At 40.9% G+C, this 18,027-nt stretch overlaps 1 protein-coding gene across 9 annotated transcripts in view; it reads right to left on the bottom strand.

Annotated features, from left to right (window-relative positions):
- Positions 1 to 17,636, bottom strand: part of EOGT (EGF domain specific O-linked N-acetylglucosamine transferase) — a 36,410-nt gene extending 18,774 nt beyond the window's left edge. For 6 of the 9 annotated variants that reach the window (XR_014571337.1, XR_014571338.1, XR_014571339.1 and 3 more), the window contains exons 1-16: positions 17,110 to 17,628; positions 16,631 to 16,677; positions 15,612 to 15,836; positions 14,859 to 14,959; positions 14,211 to 14,319; positions 14,024 to 14,118; positions 12,844 to 12,948; positions 11,580 to 11,686; positions 9,684 to 9,787; positions 7,056 to 7,148; positions 6,127 to 6,198; positions 5,513 to 5,599; positions 4,296 to 4,364; positions 3,128 to 3,189; positions 1,342 to 1,461; positions 352 to 454 (exon numbers count right to left, since the gene is read on the bottom strand). Coding sequence is in view for 4 of the 9 variants with exons in the window: in XM_083795202.1 (XP_083651328.1) it covers positions 352 to 454; positions 1,342 to 1,461; positions 3,128 to 3,189; positions 4,296 to 4,364; positions 5,513 to 5,599; positions 6,127 to 6,198; positions 7,056 to 7,148; positions 9,684 to 9,787; positions 11,580 to 11,686; positions 12,844 to 12,948; positions 14,024 to 14,118; positions 14,211 to 14,319; positions 14,859 to 14,959; positions 15,612 to 15,821 (1,437 nt within the window). In the remaining 5 variants the exon portion in view is untranslated. The other 3 variants (XM_083795201.1, XM_083795203.1, XM_083795204.1) reach the window with 3 other exon arrangements.
- Between the last annotated feature and the right edge of the window lie 391 nt (positions 17,637 to 18,027).

Consider the following 18,027-nt stretch of genomic DNA (forward strand, 5'->3'; position numbering starts at 1 on the left):
AATAAAATAAATAAAATAAGGCCTTTTAGACAGAAAAAGATTCCATACATCTTCTATTAAAAAAAAAAGAAAAAAGCACTGTCTGCTCTGAGACAAAAGAGTCAAAGTAACTGCAAAACACCATGCAATGGATGGCTTGGATTAATGGTTAACTAACTCAATTCTTCTTCTTACCCCAGCCATTAATATCAAATGATTTCTTAATCACAACACGGAATTTAATTTAGTCTAAAGAATGAAAATCATATTTCAAATTTCAGAGCACAGATGGGTAAAAATAAGCTAGCCTTTAAACTCCTAAAGTTACAGTAGAAAGAACATCCCCACCCTTCCACCGCTAGCTACCATTACCTGATCTTGAGGGAATACTTTATTTCTTTTTCGCCAAGTGACGTAATGAATGCCTCTCAGCCTTGCCAGATCCAGGTAACAACGTTCATCTTCACAGTTGTATCTAGGGACAGGCAGAAGATCATATTTACCTACAGATCGTGCAGAAGTTGACTAGGGTGAAACAGAAAAAGAACTTCAAAGTCCAAACATTTGCTGTCCAGTTCCAAGGCAACAAAACCACAGACAAATTCTGCTTCACTAGAAAGAAGAACAAAGGCTACCTACCTGTGTATAAGATGTGGTCAAGGAGGCAATCTGAGACATCTGTGTATCAGACATGTCCCTGCCCAGCTGTACCAACTCTTGGGCATGTAAAAAGCAGCCTTCCCTATTGCAGGGCTTTTAAGCAGAATTTCCCCAGGCTGAGAAATTCAGTGCTCTTTGGACAAGCATTTTGCATTTCATTTAGTTCTATAGAACGCCAACTACGCCAGCTTCATAACAAAAATATGTTTAAAACAAAACTACTGGAGAAATTTAGATAGGATGGGATGACACTCAGCTGAGCCTGGCTAACAAGTGGTGTTCATGTCCCAAGTATGGAAAGGAGCACACAACCTTCAGAGCGATCTTTAACAGCCTAGACATGCATCTTACATCATCAGACAAATCACCAAAATGCTATTATATCTCAGACCCACCTGGCAGAACCTGACCAGGGAGGCTTTAAGAAGGTTTTCCCCCAAGCAATTGTCGACCAGGCTGCATTTTATTTATACTATGGCACCTTATGAAGATGAGCCTGTATGATAGTTACTCCATATTTTTATAATGAAAGCTTCCTTACTTTCTATTCCCAGAAGAGACTGCCAAAAATGAAATCTAGAGGACAATGCAAGAGAAACGTTCATAGTCAAATACTGGCAGTGGAGAGTACGTCATTAACACACATAAACAGATGTTAGCAGTTGTGTATATAACAGAGGGAAGAGAGAAAAATAGACTTACAGTTCGAAAACAACAGCCCAATCTGGCAGAAAGAGCAAATGGGTAAGTCCAGCTCCGTGCATCCCAATGAATATATCAGAGTTATGCGTGATTCTCAATTGCTCTGAAAATTCAAGTTCCCTGCAGACAACACAACAAAAACAGTGATCTGGCATGCCTACCCATCTCAGCAAGAATTTGTTACATGTAGAAAGCGCAAAATTAACTTAAGGGAATACTGAAAGAGAGAATTGATTTTTCGAGGAACAATACTAAGAATCACAAATGCTTCAGCAAGCAATAACTCAGCATGGAATTAGGAGAAATGCAGACAGGTTTCAAAAACTTCACATTAACGACAGCAATAAAATCAAATTTTTGGAACAGACTAAGTTAAAGTTCATGTAAGTTTGGAAGTATTTTTTAACTTGCTTTAAATAACATCAAAAAATATTGCATCATCTTTCAAAAAAAAAGACAAAGGACCTAAACTGTTTTTAATGGACTAAGCGGACTGTAAAAGTGTACAACTCCATCTCAAAGATGCAGATATCCAAGCCAAACTTATACATAGGGCATCAAGCAGAAGTAAGGAGGCTTGGGTTTATTCATTTATTCATTTTCAGCTCCTGTCTGGAACTCACTTCTCTCCCACCCTTTGAATGTAACCTCCAAACGCAGTATTCTCTCTAAATAACCAGGTGTTCCCTGAGGACACAAATTAAAAACGGACAAAAGATACTTAACTGTAAGGCAGACAATTGAAAAGGGAAATCACAACAGGCTTCATTTGCATACTAACAGTTCATACATTTAAAAGGAAGAGAGCAACTTCCTCTCTGACCATTTTGAGGACAATAGAAACAAACTGGCTTAAACTGCAACAAGAAAATGTGTACTGCTTAAAGTGCTATAAGGGCAAACATCAAGGGAACCCTTTAACTATGACTGGAGTGATGCAGCAGGGTAGCTTTGGAAATCTGCTAGTGAATGGTACTACAGTTTAGACAAGCACAGGAATTGTGGAAGCATCTCTTGGTTATGCTTTCAAAGAATATGTTGGTCTAGATATTGTCTCAAGGGCATCCTTCTACATTATCAGCCTGCTCAAATGCTGTTGCTGACAGGAAATGAGCCACTTCTGACTTCCTCTTTCTGTCTCTGCTTGGGTCAAAGCACTGATCTCGCACTGCTGATTCAGTTCCTCACCGTTTCCGCATGCTCCATGACAACACCGTTGACTACATGCGAGCTGCTGCCATCTGGCACAGGAATACACCACTTGGGAACAACTTCTTCAAACCATTTCTTCCTGGCACAGTGCCTAGCACATCTGGGCACCACAAACTGACCTCGTGGTGTCTTCGGGGCCACCAGAGCAGCAAAGAATTTAGTAATGAATGATAACTCAGCTTAAAAGTCATATAAAATAAGATGCTAGCATCCTACACAAGAAATCCCTATTGACCAACAGTTGCCGAAGAGCATTAGCAAACACATAAGGGTGGTGGTAACACAGCTGTTTTGGGGAGAGAGGAAGAAACAGAAAAAATGATTTCAAAACTAGCTCATTCCAGTTTTAACCTGAGCTTACTAACTCTAGCTATTCATTCTTAGTATTGCATCATAGGATAGGAGTGCTTAACTTGCTCACCCACCACTCCCTCAGGAACATTCATCCTTTCTTGCCAGGTCTTGGATAATGCAAAGGTTAGACATTGGAGCATGTATACCTTTGCTTGAAAACAGCTTTCACCACCCACCAACAGCATGTAACCACACTAGGTTTCTCTATCAACATACGTACTTGTATTTGTAGTCTACCACTTTGACCTCCAACGTTGATACTGTTTTCAAAGCATTCACAAGCTAAGGAGGGGGAAAGAAAAAAAAAAAGGACAGTGATTTGGTATTCTGCTTCAATTAATTCTTTCCCTGCATTCCTGACTGTTTCATAGCTCCACCTCCTCACCAATGAATTACAATTAGGAAGACAGAATGTACTGTCACTGTCACATAAAGGAGATGTTCCCCTGCTTTTGTACATTTCCATCTAGGACACCTACATTACTCCTGGAAGAGCAGCCACTGCAGAGGGGACTTGGATCTGCTGAACTCTCCCAGAGACTATGGTTGACTTCTGTGTGCTCCAGGGCCCAATTCCCAAACCACACAGACTAGTAGCAGTTTTGCTGGGAATGGCAGGAAGATGTGACACTTTGGGTTGGATTTCCAAAACATATTTCCAAAATATTAACTTCTCTCTTTTGTGTTATGCGCTTATCATCAGAAAATACACTGCATATAGCAGCGTAGGCAGGCACTGTAGACAGTCTAGCAGATAATGCACAAGTCTAGTGATCTGAGCCCTGGCTTGCCACCGAACTATTGCACCAAACAAGCCTGTTTCTCCCTTAAATAAGTTGGGCATAATAATGCCAATTCATTTTTCTCAGGTACTAACAGATAGGAATGAAGAGAGAAAATTGATATCATTTTATCACCAGAGAAGCTTCACCATAAGTTCACGAAGCTGTATGATTCAAAAAAAGTGATTCAATATGAAAACTCATTGAGTTTTGAATGCATACTCTCAGATACAACTGCTTATGTATTTTGATGTGCAAGCATACAAAGCGTTTTGTTAGAGCCTTCAACATTTGGAATGTTAGAAACAAAAGAATTATCTGAGAGCAAAATCATTTAATTTTGTTAGAAACTGTGCAGCATCTGTTTGATAAGAGGAAATACTTTTAATATTACATCTGTAGATTTCCATTGAAAAAGAGCAGCAAGGTTCAGTATCTGGTGTACAGAAACTGGATACAAGACACTAGAAGAAATTATTAACACTGAAAGTATTTGTCCAAGATTTGTTAGTGGACAGATGTCTTGGCTGAGCCTGAAAAAAAAAATCAATTCAATGAGCAAAATTGACTTTGATTAATTTGTTTTAAAAATAAAAAGGACCGCACCTCATTCTGGTTTAATATTTTCCGGTAATCTGTACTGCGCGCAAGTATTGTGACTCGAATTTTCCCATCCTAAAAAGAAAGAAGCAGTAGTGTTAGCTATGAGGCAGACCTCACTTAAAAAAAACACACAACTTCCATATTTACTTTTGGCAGTTATTTGAGCAACTGAGTATGTTCTCTCCTCATGTAGTAGATGATGTAACCACCTCAAAATTCACATTGTATTTTCCAACAGATTAAAAATGTCAAAAACTGCATGAAAGTCTGACTATGAACAAAAAATAGAACATTTTATTTTATTCAGTACAAAAGAGCCTTTGTATTACAGATCATACAGAAGTTTTGAAAGCTGGAAAGCAGTTTTCAGGAGTGTTTGTGCACAAGATCCGTGGAAAAAATAATTTACTTCTATAACAGTTCCTCCTTTTACCTCTTTAAATTAAATTGGACTCATGGGAGTAAATGTTCCAAGTGAAATAAAGAGATTTAACTGCATGACTCCCATTAGTGTCAGCAGGAGAATCGTAACTAAATGCCTGTGCAGTGCTTTGAATATGTGCCCCTCAGCAATAATATGTAGACTACCCTCTAGCAAATACTTCAAGAAGCCCAGGACTGCTGTATCCATCAATGCAGCCACTGCAACAATTTGTTGTACACACTGGTAGTTTTCACAGAGAAGCTCAGGGCCAGACAGATGGTACCAGGGAGGAACTGTAGGACCAGACTCAATCATTTTCTCCTCTGACTGGAGCTCAGCAATAGCTACGAGGACTGATAAAGAGCACGTATGCAGAGAACGAGCTTGCTGCATTGCTTTGTGGGATCCCCTCTGCTGGACCTGAAGGTAGGATTTCATCAGCATGCTCCAGAAGAGATCATGTACCACTGCCTTGCTTAACTGGGAAGAATACAAAGTCCTAAGTACAGAAAAAGGAGACAGGGAGGAGACCCTAGAGTTGGAAGGAAGGTGTTCTAAAGTCTGTCCTATGGAAGGAGGACATGAAGGCAGCTGCCACAGACATACACAAATGTTTGCTGAAGTTCTTTATAGAACAGACTGACTTATTGGAAAATGCCAAGAATCACAGGAAAGGACAAAGTGCATTACGTGCTCCTATTCCACACTAGGATAGCTCCATGCCAACTAGCTGATTCTATTTCTCTAGTAAGAGCTGTCAGCTCCATATTACAGTTTTATCACTCATTTATCATACCTTGGGTCCTTCTTGGGTGATATTTAATCTGTGTAACACATGCTGAGAAAATGCTCTAAATAGGCCTGTTCCATGACAGCCAGAGATCTGAAATTAAGAAAGCAATTGTTACTACAAAAAGTTATCTTTCTCACAAAAATCTCTTTGGGATCAGTCTTTTGCCATCCTTGTGGAACAAAAGCCTAGTATCAGGCACTGCACTAAGCACATCACTATTTGCTGCAACGCAAGTGGCACTTTCATTTAAAATATACACGTCTCTCTCACTGTTATACCCTAAACACATGAGCTAATGCCTCTAGGAAAGTCTGTCAGCATACAAGCTCTTGTGCTCTGCAAAAACACCAGTAAGTTCACAGTGCCCTCCTGTTAAGAAGTTATAATACACATCTCATAAACCGTGAGATAGAGGATTGCACCTAACTACTTACTATCAACTCGCTAAAGTAAGTTTTAAAATCTTAATACTGAGGGAAGATCATTTCGTTTGGAGTTAGAGACCTTCAATGCAGTACATTTCATGATAACTCAGCCAGATATTTGAGAGATTCATTAACTCAGACTTTATAGTGTCATATACAAATCCAGTTAACACTAAGATAAAAAGGACTCACCAATGGTGTGTTATAAAACAAGCCATACCGCATCCGAGGCAGTAATGAGAAGACTGCTTCTTTAAAGCATACCTGCAAAGGAAGATCACAAGAAGTTACACTGCACTGCTACCTTCCGCTGGCACATCCCATACTCATTCAATGGGATCACTGCTTATAATGAGCTAGCAATTACGTGCTCCTGTCAAGAACATCCTCACTTCCTTGACTGTGCAAATGAATAGAACAAAGGCAATCCTGATCCCAAATGAGATCTCAGCTCAGATGCTACAGAGACAAGTGTGGGAAGAGGTTTTAAAACAAACAAAGCAAAGACACACCAAAAATACAGAACAAACGTGAACTAAACAGAAGAAAACTGGGTAAGGTTAAGACTGGGTTTAAAAGATTTAAGAGACTGAAATGAGCTCTGAATGAATTCATATGTTTTTGGTGAGAGAAAAATGTATTACTAGTTTTTCTGTGCGTGTTTGTTTTATGGGATTTATTTTTAATTTTTGTTGTTGATTCAGGTTACTTTGTGTTTGTTTTTTTTTTGTTTGTTTTGTTTTTTGATAAGTAGCAGGTACACTAACAGTTGCATGGGAAGGTATACACACCTCAACAGGAATCAGAAAACTTAGAAAGACAGTAAAATTTAAGAACCCTTAGCTGCAGTAGTGGGTGCTGTGGAAGTGAAACTAATACATAAATATCACTTCTCAGAAGACAGAGAAGTTAGGTCTATCTATGTAAAGTGCAGACATGCCTCAGAATTAGGTTACAACTCTGTCTCATTGGCAAGGTAACACACTCAAATTACACAAATAAACACACATATAAAGTTTTCACTCTCTCCTCTGAAACACCTATATCCAGGAGCAGCGTTAGAAGCAGTCATATTTACTATGTAGTCACCACGAATTAAAACAAAACGTAAAATTCCATACCCTTTTAGAGTCAAAGGTTTTCAGGTGTATTATTTCATAGTCAGTAAATGCCTTCCATGTCTCACTGAACAGGTCACCATAGCCATATGAGCTCTATGATGGGAAGGAAGAACAGAAGCATAACAATTACATAAATGCATACAACTCCCTTCATGACTTACAAGTTCTATATGCAGGTTTAAACACACACTTAATAGCACATCATCACCACCGTAGGACCTAAGACAGCCTAGGATGGAAAGCAGACATTACTGCTGTATTTACAATGGCAGTTAACCCAAATTGTCTGGCAGGTAGTTGATTTTTATTACAACAGTTCTATAAATCAGCAATCTAGACAAAATCTTCAGCAGCAGATTAGAATCTGTGAGTTAGGAGCAAGAATACCTACTGGCTATCCCAGAGGCAACAGAACACAGATTAAATGTAAGCAACAGAAATGGAGGGAGGGCACAAACCCGACTCCTGAGACTAAAAAACCACCTGTTTGGGATCGTCACTTGCATGTTGCACGTGTATCTTAAACTGAAGGCAATGATGTGATTTAGTGGAAGAAGCAACCAGTAAACTATGCTTTGCATTAGTTTGACAAGCTGCCAAGAAGTTTCTCTACGGAGCACTATAAAACTTCCCTTTAGCAACAGTGCTCTGCAGAACTTTTTAAGAACCAGCTACTCCCTATGAGATTGGCCCTTCAGTCCTAGAACTGGGGGCCTTCAGATCTGCAATACTTCCTAAACATCTGAGGGCTAAGTCTCTGAATGCAATTAAATATGATTCTTGCTTAAAGCTTCCTTACAGCTTTAGAGCTGGTTCAGCCTGCTTGGAAAGTTACGTGGAAATATTCACAAGAAGTTTGAAAATGAGACTATAAATAACTGCAGAAGAAAGGGGACATCTCCTAAAATGCAAAATAATCTAAAGGGTGTCAGATTTCCTTCACTTGAAGAGGTGCTTCCTTCCCCTCCTTCTGCCTTTCAATTTTACAATCCACACTGCTTTCTGGTAGTCTGTATTGGAAGAATTGCACTTCCAGAGAACTGATCTTCCATGCTGAAAGTACGTCTCTCTAACCCTATCTGCTCACCTTAGAAGTGCTTTATAAACATTGCTTTCTGCATTTGCAGAAACAGTCTGCAGATCAACACCCAGTAGGTTTTCTACTCATTTTCTGCTTTGTTTAACCTACATCTGAGGGCATTACTGTTTAATAAGAACAGTGCACTGATTCTACAGTAGCTAGAAAGTATGCCCAAATCTAATTACTTCAAGGAAAAAAAAGAGAATGAATAATAAGATCAAGTCTATCTTTCCATCAGCATAGAACAGCTCATCAGCAGTTAGTTGGTGCCATCATCTGGTTGTCCATGGTGACGAACTCAAGCAGACCGAGCAGTTAAGACTCATTTAAAATGATAGTGCCGTGGCAGTACTTACTTTGAGAATGGTACATTTGAAAGAGTTATTTGATTCAACAATGCAATATAAGAAAAAGCTTTGCTTTTCAAAGTAATTTACAGCGCTGACACATCTGATCTTTTCAGAAAGCCATTGGAGCTGGATTAACAGCTTCCTATATAAAGTCTAACGAGCTTGCTTATCTGGCAGGCACATTTATTTTAGCTTTCAAAATGTAACTGAATGAAGGAAAGGTGAAAAAAAGTTTCTTCCAGACAAAGAGGTTTTTCATAAATAGCAAGTAGCAGATATTTGCAATTCTCTGCTGAATATCTGTCACAGTAGTAAATACATAGGAAGAAAATACGGTATTATAGTAGAACAAGATAATAGATGTGGGATGATATAGTCATAAAAAGTTTTGTTACTTCTGCACCTGATATACGTTACCCAGCATATTCCAACTTGTTTAGTGTAACACTCTCCTACAGAACTTAAATACAGGACATTAAAACTACTACGACTCGTAAACATACTCATGATTTCAACTCAGCAGCACAGCAGAAATAGCCCCACTTAAAAACTACTCTTATTTTAAGGGGTGATTGAGAGAAGTAGCCATAAGGCGGCTACTTAAAGGAATTAAATATTAGACCCTGTTTGGATATGTGTGTGTGTATATATATATATACACACACACATATACACACACGCATCAAATAATTATATCAGTCATAATTGTATCATATATGTGTTGATTGTTGTGGTTGATTTTTTTTTTTTTTAGGTTTTCTTTATTACAGGTCACACATTACTGATTTAGAAAGATCCAAGGCTGCATTTATTTTTAAATATAGAAGAAATAGTTTTGAGTAAGTCTACTTCAATATTCTCAGAGAAAAAAGTCCACAGAAAACAGCATGCAATATTCAAATGCTGCATATTAGAAATACAAGTGATGGGACTTTTTAGCACACCAAAAAAGGCATAAACATACACTAGCAAAGGATGAACTATGGCGCAGTGTTCAAACACATGGTTTATTGTGCAAAATCTGTTCTTTTACTGTTGTTCATGCACCTGTATTAACAGGATGCAAAAACTTATCAGGTCCATGAGGCTCAGCTGACAGTCCACATGAAAGCTAAGGATTGGCTAATAAAAGGTTCAGAGCATCTATAAAGCAGAAATACAATCCATCATGAGTACATTAAAGCACTGCAGACTTACAGTGTCCCACATGACTATGTTGACATCAGTACTGAAGGAATTATTGATATGCTGTGTGATATAAAGATTGACGAAGTCACAGAAGTGATGGTACATATTAACACCTGAGAAAAAGAAAAAAAATGGTTGGCAAAATACTACATTACTCATTCCGCTTTTTATTGGTTTATACATTTTCTCACTAGTAGAATCCTGCATTTTATGTTAGTTTTCTCCCTGACTGACTGAATGCTTCTTATGTACCCTAGAGAAGCAAACCTTTAAAGGGAAGGAATACAGGTAAGAAATCTGAAGTAAAACATCTTAAGAAAGGTTCAAAGAAATCAAAATACCAGCAAAACGATGGTGAAAGAAAAAGATAAATTTCACATACTATTTCCCATTACAGACTGCAAATGCTTTCTGAGGTGTATGAAAGTAACTATTGCTCTAACAAAAACTAATTAGACATACAGAAAACATTAAAAACAGGCCTTTGGCACTGCTCTTAGTTATTTTTTATTAGGGTAAACTGAAGCTCTCACTGTCGGACTACAAGACAGAACTTGTACTTGCACAGAAGCCAAAGCCCAAGTAATTCCTCAGGTTCTTTCTCAGAGCATTCCTGTTCACTCTTGGTCTCTCACGTTAATACCTTAAAAGCACAATGCATAAAAGGTATCATGAAACAAAGGAGGTAACACAGTCTTTGTTATCTAGGACTAGACACGAGTTTTGGGACCATGTTGTGCACACAGCTCCCATTTCTAAGCTTCTGACCAAGAAGAGCTGCCATGGTAGGAACTAGCTCCTGGGCTTCCCATCCTGCTCAAAGAACAATTCTCCCCTGCCTCCCCCCAAAACGGAGAGGCTGGACACAATCACATTCCGAGCACAGCTAGAACAAAGCTGCAAAAGGTACAAGTTGACAGCACAGCAGCTCTTCCACAATTACTGTTCAGGGAACTGCAACAGATTTACTTAAGATATAAGATACGGGCCTGCAGGGATAGAGGAGTTAATCCCCTTTACAGTTGCAGTGTATCATGTGGTCAGAACACAGCAGACAGCTACACAGTTTAAACCACAGCTTTCTCCACAGCACCTTGTTTGCCTGTCTGCAGCATTACCATTCTCTTTCAGTAAGACTTGTCCACAAAACATACTGCGTGAACAAAAAGGTTGGTGAACTTCAAAAAAAAAAAAAACGTCAAATACCACTGTCTCACGCTCAGGATGTTTGGGTGCTGTTGCTATCGTGGACTTTAGCATAGTGTTGAACAGCATTCACCTTAGCTCTCTGTAATGAGAGAGGTGCAAAGCCATGGCAGGCAGAAAACAGATAACTTTGAAGCTTCAAGATTAAAAGAGGGTTGTGGGATTTTTTGTTTGCCTTTTTTTTTTTTAGGGGTATTTTAATCAACTAACAAAACTTATTCCCTTGAACCTTGTCTTTGAATGCACTTCCTCTGCCACATCATTCAACATGCAGAGAATCCTCAATTACTGAGTACTTACTGCAAGACATGTATACACCTATACCCTGCGTTTCATAATACGGAAACAGTCATCCAGAAACACAGCCAAAAATCAGACACTGTACAAGAGTCACAGGCACAAAAATCAAAACGGTTAAGAGCTGAAGACCATGCAAGACAAGTGGAAGGAATTTTTTTTTTAAATCATCTGTGGCAAAACCTAAGGTTTTAAACATAAAAGAAATTTTTGTTTCTGACCTTATGAAAGGAAATAAAGGAAAAAAAAAAGGAATGAAGAAGTCACACCATCTTTCAAAAAACAATATTACAAGTGAATTTGACAATCGCAATGACATAATGTATACATGCATGCTAGATATGGGCTCTTTTTACTGCAATACTGTAGTATTAAAAAAAATAAACTGAAGATACCAGTTACCTGCATCTAATTTCATGAAGTATGTTGGCTTTTCGATAACAACATCACACTTGTCATCATCCAGGGGCCTGAAGTTCAATGCAGTAAATGTCTGGAGTTCTGCAAACCTACAAAGATACAATCACATAGGACATGCTTTGACGTTAACATACTTGAACACGTGTATTTCATACATCTAAGATTTAGTAACTGTTCATGCAGTCAGTTTGATTTAACAGGGCTGCTGAAATCTGATAAAGTCTGACAATTAAAGTTATTTGAAATTGTAATGTAAAGTTCTTCAGGTTATGAGCTTCAAGAGTTAAACACTGCCTTTGATCTCAGGAGTGAACAGCACCTTTGATCTACAAATCAAGGCAGCAGAGATGTAACGGAGAGCCTTAGAGGCTAGATCCGTGAGTCTATCCACCTTGATCTGCATTGCCAGAGACACTTCAGCAAGATCTTCATGCTTTGGTCAGAATAATGAATGCAGATGCAATATTTATTATTCCTGGATCTAAACAAGGATGAGCAGTTCAGATGACTATAGCAGGTAGAGAAAAGTCTTTTCTTCCTCTGCAGCCGTTATTAACAGAAATTGACCATCAGCGCAGAAAAAGGAAAAAAATAATTGAGAACATGGAAAAAAAGAATAAAAAGAGTATTCCTACATGCATCTTGGTAGCTCCTGTTCCTTCATGCTTCATCAATTAACTGACAATCCAGCTTTGAAGTGCTAACATGTTACCCATGATATTAAACCAGCTACCATAAAGCATCCTCTGCACTTCCAACTCAACCTGTAGACTGTTACCCGTTTCACATTGGGAACACAGGCTCCCTGTGAGCAGTATATGAATATACATCCAGATCAGGCATTGCACTGGATCCAACATCACTAGGACTGTGTGAACTCAGGCACAAATGCAAACTTTAAGGCATTTCACAACCGAAGAATTGTCTCCTTCCATAAGATAAGGCATAGAGCTAACATCTTCTCTAGAAAACACCTGAATGCACCTGAATGTTAGAACCTCAGATTACTTTCAGATCTGTTACTGCTGTAAATTAGGCAGAAGAGATACGATTACATATAACATAGTTCGGAACAGCACTCCACGCAGATGTAACTGCTAGAGGTATATAATACAAACTCTCAAACTGACCTTAGAAAGGAATGACTGTTTCCCCAGAATGAAATATAGTACACACAGCTGCTAGTGCCAATAAAAATAAAATTAGATAAGTGAACTTGGGAGTAGCCATGACAAGTGATTCTTACCAAGACTGCAGAGGGCTCTTGCGTTGACCTTCAGCCAAAAATGCTTGAACATCAAGGGTACAATGACCTCCAATTTCTCCCTTCTGGAAGAAGTCTTCTTTGAATCTATTGCAAGTTAGTAAAAGCCTATCAGTTTTTGTGCATTTGTGCAACAGTGCTACAAGTGCTCTGCAATTGAGATTATACACTCAAGCCAGTATTATTTAATTTCAGTTTGGAAAGATACTTCATAAATACTTAAAACTTGAGTATTTTCTTCAGCATAAGAGAAGCGTTTCCTAATGCTTCCCAAATAGAGTGGTCTTCTCAAGAGTTCTACACATCAATCTACAAAACAGCACTACACTCAGAAAGTTATTAGGTATCATTTCCACATACCTGATAAGTACTTAATTAGGTTTTCTAGGATTACTTATAGGAGCACCATAAGTTGTTCTTTGTTTTTAATAAAAATAATCTCACTGAAATTCTCCTCAGATTTCATAAGCCAGTTACTCACCCAAGAATTGTATTCAACACACAATGAACAAGGTACAAGAACAGGTTTCATGAAATCAAATTGCTAAGAGTGGTGTCTAAACTTGCTTACAGGATAAGTTGAGAAGATGACAAAATCCATTCTGAGGGGTATTAGTGTGTCACAGTCATGAACCAGCTCTTTCCAAGTCAGGTACACAAGACACTGACTTGGATGAGGCAAAAAGAAAAATGGGTGATGCCACTATCAGTGGCACTTCCCCCTCCCCCGAGTTGTCCACTATGTAGCATTTTATTTTAGGATAGCAAGGTTCAAGTTCTGATCTCTTTTTGGTCTAAATGCATTTAGAAACACCATTCCTGGTTCTGGTATAAAGGCATCTAGCATAGGAAAGGCATTTTCAGTGCCTTATGCAGAAACAATTCTGCTTTGCATGTCACCTGAACAAGAAAGAATGCGTCTGAAGATACAGAAAGAACACCTCAAGATACAGAAAGATAGCCCTCTCTTCAGTCAATAGAAAGAAATACTTCAATTGCCCATCAGCAATGTGAATCTCCCAAGGACTTCAGCAACAGGCCTCTGACCAGCGAAGCCTGTGGCAACAAGGACACGAGCTATATGTACATCATCATTAATTACATTCTTCAAGTCCCTCTCCCTGCCATCCCTTAGTTTTACTGTTACATAATCAAATCAGACCTGTCGTGGTTTCTCTTTACAGTTCTTAAATCAATGTATAAGTTTGTCGCCCTGCAATGCTGAAGGTATTGAGAACAGGCCAGAGATGAATCTCCCTGTTTAAAAAAAAAAAAAAAGTATTTTACCAAGAACAAAAAATTACGTTTAAAAAGAAGTGAAAAGGACAGTATCTATCAAGAATACTTACTGTTACTGCAGGCTTACAATGGGTTTTCATTTCATTCAGCCTCTCTCGTATGTAACCAAAGTCAGCTTGTTTCCAGAATATCTGTTGGGCTGTCTCAATGTCATTTGCCCTGATGTATGAAGGAGAGAGGAAAACCAAGGGCCATTGCTCAATTCTAATAATAACTTTAACAGAAAACATTTTTTTCCACTAAAAGTGGAACATAAAAGCCAGCCAGTTACTTTATTGACATTTAAAACACAAAACAGGAAGCAACTTATCAGCTACATATAAGTGAAAACATCAATGACAACTTAAAGCTATTCTCCCGTAAAAGGCTATAATTTTTTTTTTCCGTTTGTTTTTTAAAGCTAAGAAAAGAACTCCAGAGTTACTTTAGGAATCTGAATGGCTAAAAAATCTGGCTAAATCAGAATAAGGAAAACATTGTGGCAGGAAGTATTTCAAACAATGTTTTCTTCCTTAAAAAGCTTAAAGTCATGTTGGGAGATGTATGCTATGTATACATACACACATCTGCACAAAGGTGCATAGCCATCCTTGAAACTCTAAATATCACAGTAACGTTAGCTCCACAGCTAACACAAAAGTGAACACTATATTTATTTTTGGACATACTGTGCTTTATACAACAAAAATGAAGCTTACCATCCAGTTTCAACATAATCACACACCGGGTAACTGAACCTGTAATCTGATTTGCAGGATTTCTCATAACCCCAGCAGGATTTTAGTTTCTTCAAGTATTTCTGTAAGACAAAATAGTTGTATATAGCTCTTGATCATGCAACAACAAAACAGTAAATGACCAAACTTAGTTGGTAGCTTATAAACTGCCTCTTGCTAACAAATCTTACATCAAAGACTCTGAAAACAGACCAAGCTGTTTCAGAAAGAACACTGATTATTTCCGCACAGCAGAGGATCCACAGAAGACACACACGCTCAGCAATATTATTCCGGTCTTTAATGTGTCTTTCAGCACAACCAGTTTTCCCAAACCAGTGGGTAGGATTCCAAAGTTTTCACATTGCTGACAGCTATCAATAACAAAGTTAAGCCCACATGAAGCACAGCATTCCAAGCTCCAGGCTGAGAGTACCACTGTTCTGCCTGGCAAATCTAGAAACATTGGTTCTGCAGTAGAAAGTCAGAAAACAAAGAGCACAGCTCCCATGCCCAGCTCTACAAAGCAGCTCCAGCCTGAGAGACACTATAATCGCCCCTGGACACACACAGCCCAGATCCTCAGGTCCACCATCCCTGCAGTTCCAATTCCTAACGAAGCCAACTCACTGGGAAGGAGATCAATTCATCACCATTCCTAAACTGCTAGGACTCCCAGAATAAACCACCCCAAAATTATATTTGAACAAACAAAAAAAAATTAGTCAAACCTACTTTGTATGGGCATTGAGAGTCCTGCTTACAGATGCCAGCAACGTGCTGATTGTTGTGCAGAAAGTATGGAATATGCTCATCTGGCAAGTTAATAGTTTTGTAGCTATATAATGGTTCTTCTGGAATGTTTTTGAATTCAGTAAGATTTTCATCTTGGGAATTAGCCAGGATTTCTTGCAGTAGCAATCCAAACATAAGCAACATGAACATGGCAACCTTCAAGTTCTGTAGTTATAAAAAAAGACACTTTACACAACAGCAGCATAGCACATTTCAAGCATTTTAGGTAGTATTTACCCAAAGTCAGTCACATACTCAAAGAACTTTTACTTGTGTTGCTGGGGTGTTTGGTTTTATTTTTCAGCCCCTACGGAAAGAAAACTTTCACTAAGAGCCTAGACTGTACAACCACAGGATTATCTTTGAATCATTAGTCATTGATGTTTATTACACACTACCAACTCACAGTCAGACTAAAATGGGTGTGTTTACTTTAGCTAAATCCTGAGGGATCCTGAGAGTTCAAATGTGGAAACTAAGTATAGATTATATAATATCCAGACAGCAGGAAGAAAACGTAGAAGTATTTAGAGGGGGAAGGGAAGAAATAAGGAATTTTAGTTTATAAAAAAGAAATTAAAAAAAAAAATAAATGTTCTGCAGTTTGGAATAAATAATCATCAGATGAAGGAAAGTTAAACAGTCATAAATAAATAGTCAAATTTAAATATTTCAGCCTTAGTAGTCAACATCAAGTTACAAAGACTTTGAATTTGCGTTACGTACAGTAAATTAATTATAGGCCCACACGTATCTATAGCCTCTAGAGCAGACTGGCTACCTTGCTGGTCATATAACCTTCTCATCAAACATCATGCTTTGAACCACTAAGCTTCCTGACAAAGAAAAATATGTGTCTGTGTCTAAAAACCCTTTTTGGCATCATAACTCGCCAAAGTTTGCATGTTTGCTTGCAAGTGAAGCCTTCAGCAAAACCCCGACAATACAAGCAGTTTTACCTGTTTGGTTTGAGGAGAACCGCGTCAGATTTCCCAGGCACACAAACCTAGCGGGGGGGTGGGAGAGGAAAGCAGAGTTAGACACATCCTGCAAAGGAAGCTTCCTCAGAGCGCAGGGCTGCATCTGGAGGAAAGCTCAGGGCGAGGAGAGCGACTTGCCAGCAGCCCAGGGGCTTTCCTTGGACCCCCGGGGCTGATAACACTGGGCTCCCATAGAGCTCCCACCACCTCCCTCCCCTCCAGCCCGCACCCAGCCCCGCTGGGCAGCCTCCAGCCCCCCAGAACAGCATCCCCCCTCCACCTGGGCTCTGGCTGAGGAGCAAGGGCTTCGAAAGCTGCCCCATACCCAGCACCAGAAGCCCGGGCTTGTGCCCGGCCCGGAGCCGGGGCCCCCGCAGCCGGGCGGCTCCGTCCTGCCCCGGCAGAGCCGCCCCCTCAGCACCGCGCCGGCCGCCTCCCCTCACGGCACCCCTCCTCACCTCACAGCCGCCCGCCCCGCAAAGCCCCGCGGCCCGTGGGCCCGGCAGCCTTAATCCTCATCCCGCCGCGGCAGCTGGCGGCCGGCCGGGGGGGGAGCACACGGCGCCGGCCCAACCCAGCCCAGCCCGAGCAGGCTCGGCGGGGGAAAAAGGCGGCCGCCGGGCCAGGGCCGCCCCCACCCTGAGGGCGGCGCCGCCGCCGCCGCTCCCCTCCTTCACACCCGCGGCCCGGCCCCTGGCGGGGGGCTGCGGGGCCGAGGGAGGGAGCGAGGGAGGAGCCGGGCCGGCTGTCAGCGCGCAGCCGTGGGGTGCCCGCCCGCTGGAAGAAGCCGAGCCCGGGCCGGGCAGCACCTGCCCGGCGGCCAGGTCACCCCCCCCCCGCCCGGCGGCCGGGTCGTCCCCTTCCGTGCCCGGGCACGGGGTTGTCGCGGCGCTGCCCCGCGGCCTCTCAAGGGAAATGGTGCCGGTGATTAAGGCTGTCGGCGCGTCTTCCTTTTGCTACCCACAATAAAGTCCGTTCCTTGCGCTGTTTTTTAAGGATGTGGAGAAAAAAAAAGGCCTTTTCCTGCCGCGGCTCGGCAGGAAGCGCAGCCCCGCAGCACCCCATTGTCTCATTTCCCCCGGAGCTCCCGGCCCGGCCCCGCGCCCCCACACGAGGCCGGGCCCCCCCCCCGCTGCACCCAAGGGGCCGCAGTAAACCGAGTAAAGGCTTTACTCCGTTTTCAACCTTGGCGGTCGCATGAAGTAACGTGAATCCTTCCCCCCAGGCGAGGCCCTTTGTGCCTCACTGACAGGTGGGGAAAGGAGGCAGGCGGCAAGTGCCCGGCCCCACACGGCAGGACAAGGACTGACCGCGGGGGTCCCCCTGCCCCGCTTCCCCTGACGGCCCCCGCGGCACGGGGTGTTAGAAAGCTGTTT

The sequence above is a fragment of the Anser anser genome, assembly GCF_964211835.1.
Source record: "Anser anser genome assembly, chromosome: 12".
NCBI lineage: Eukaryota > Metazoa > Chordata > Aves > Anseriformes > Anatidae > Anser > Anser anser.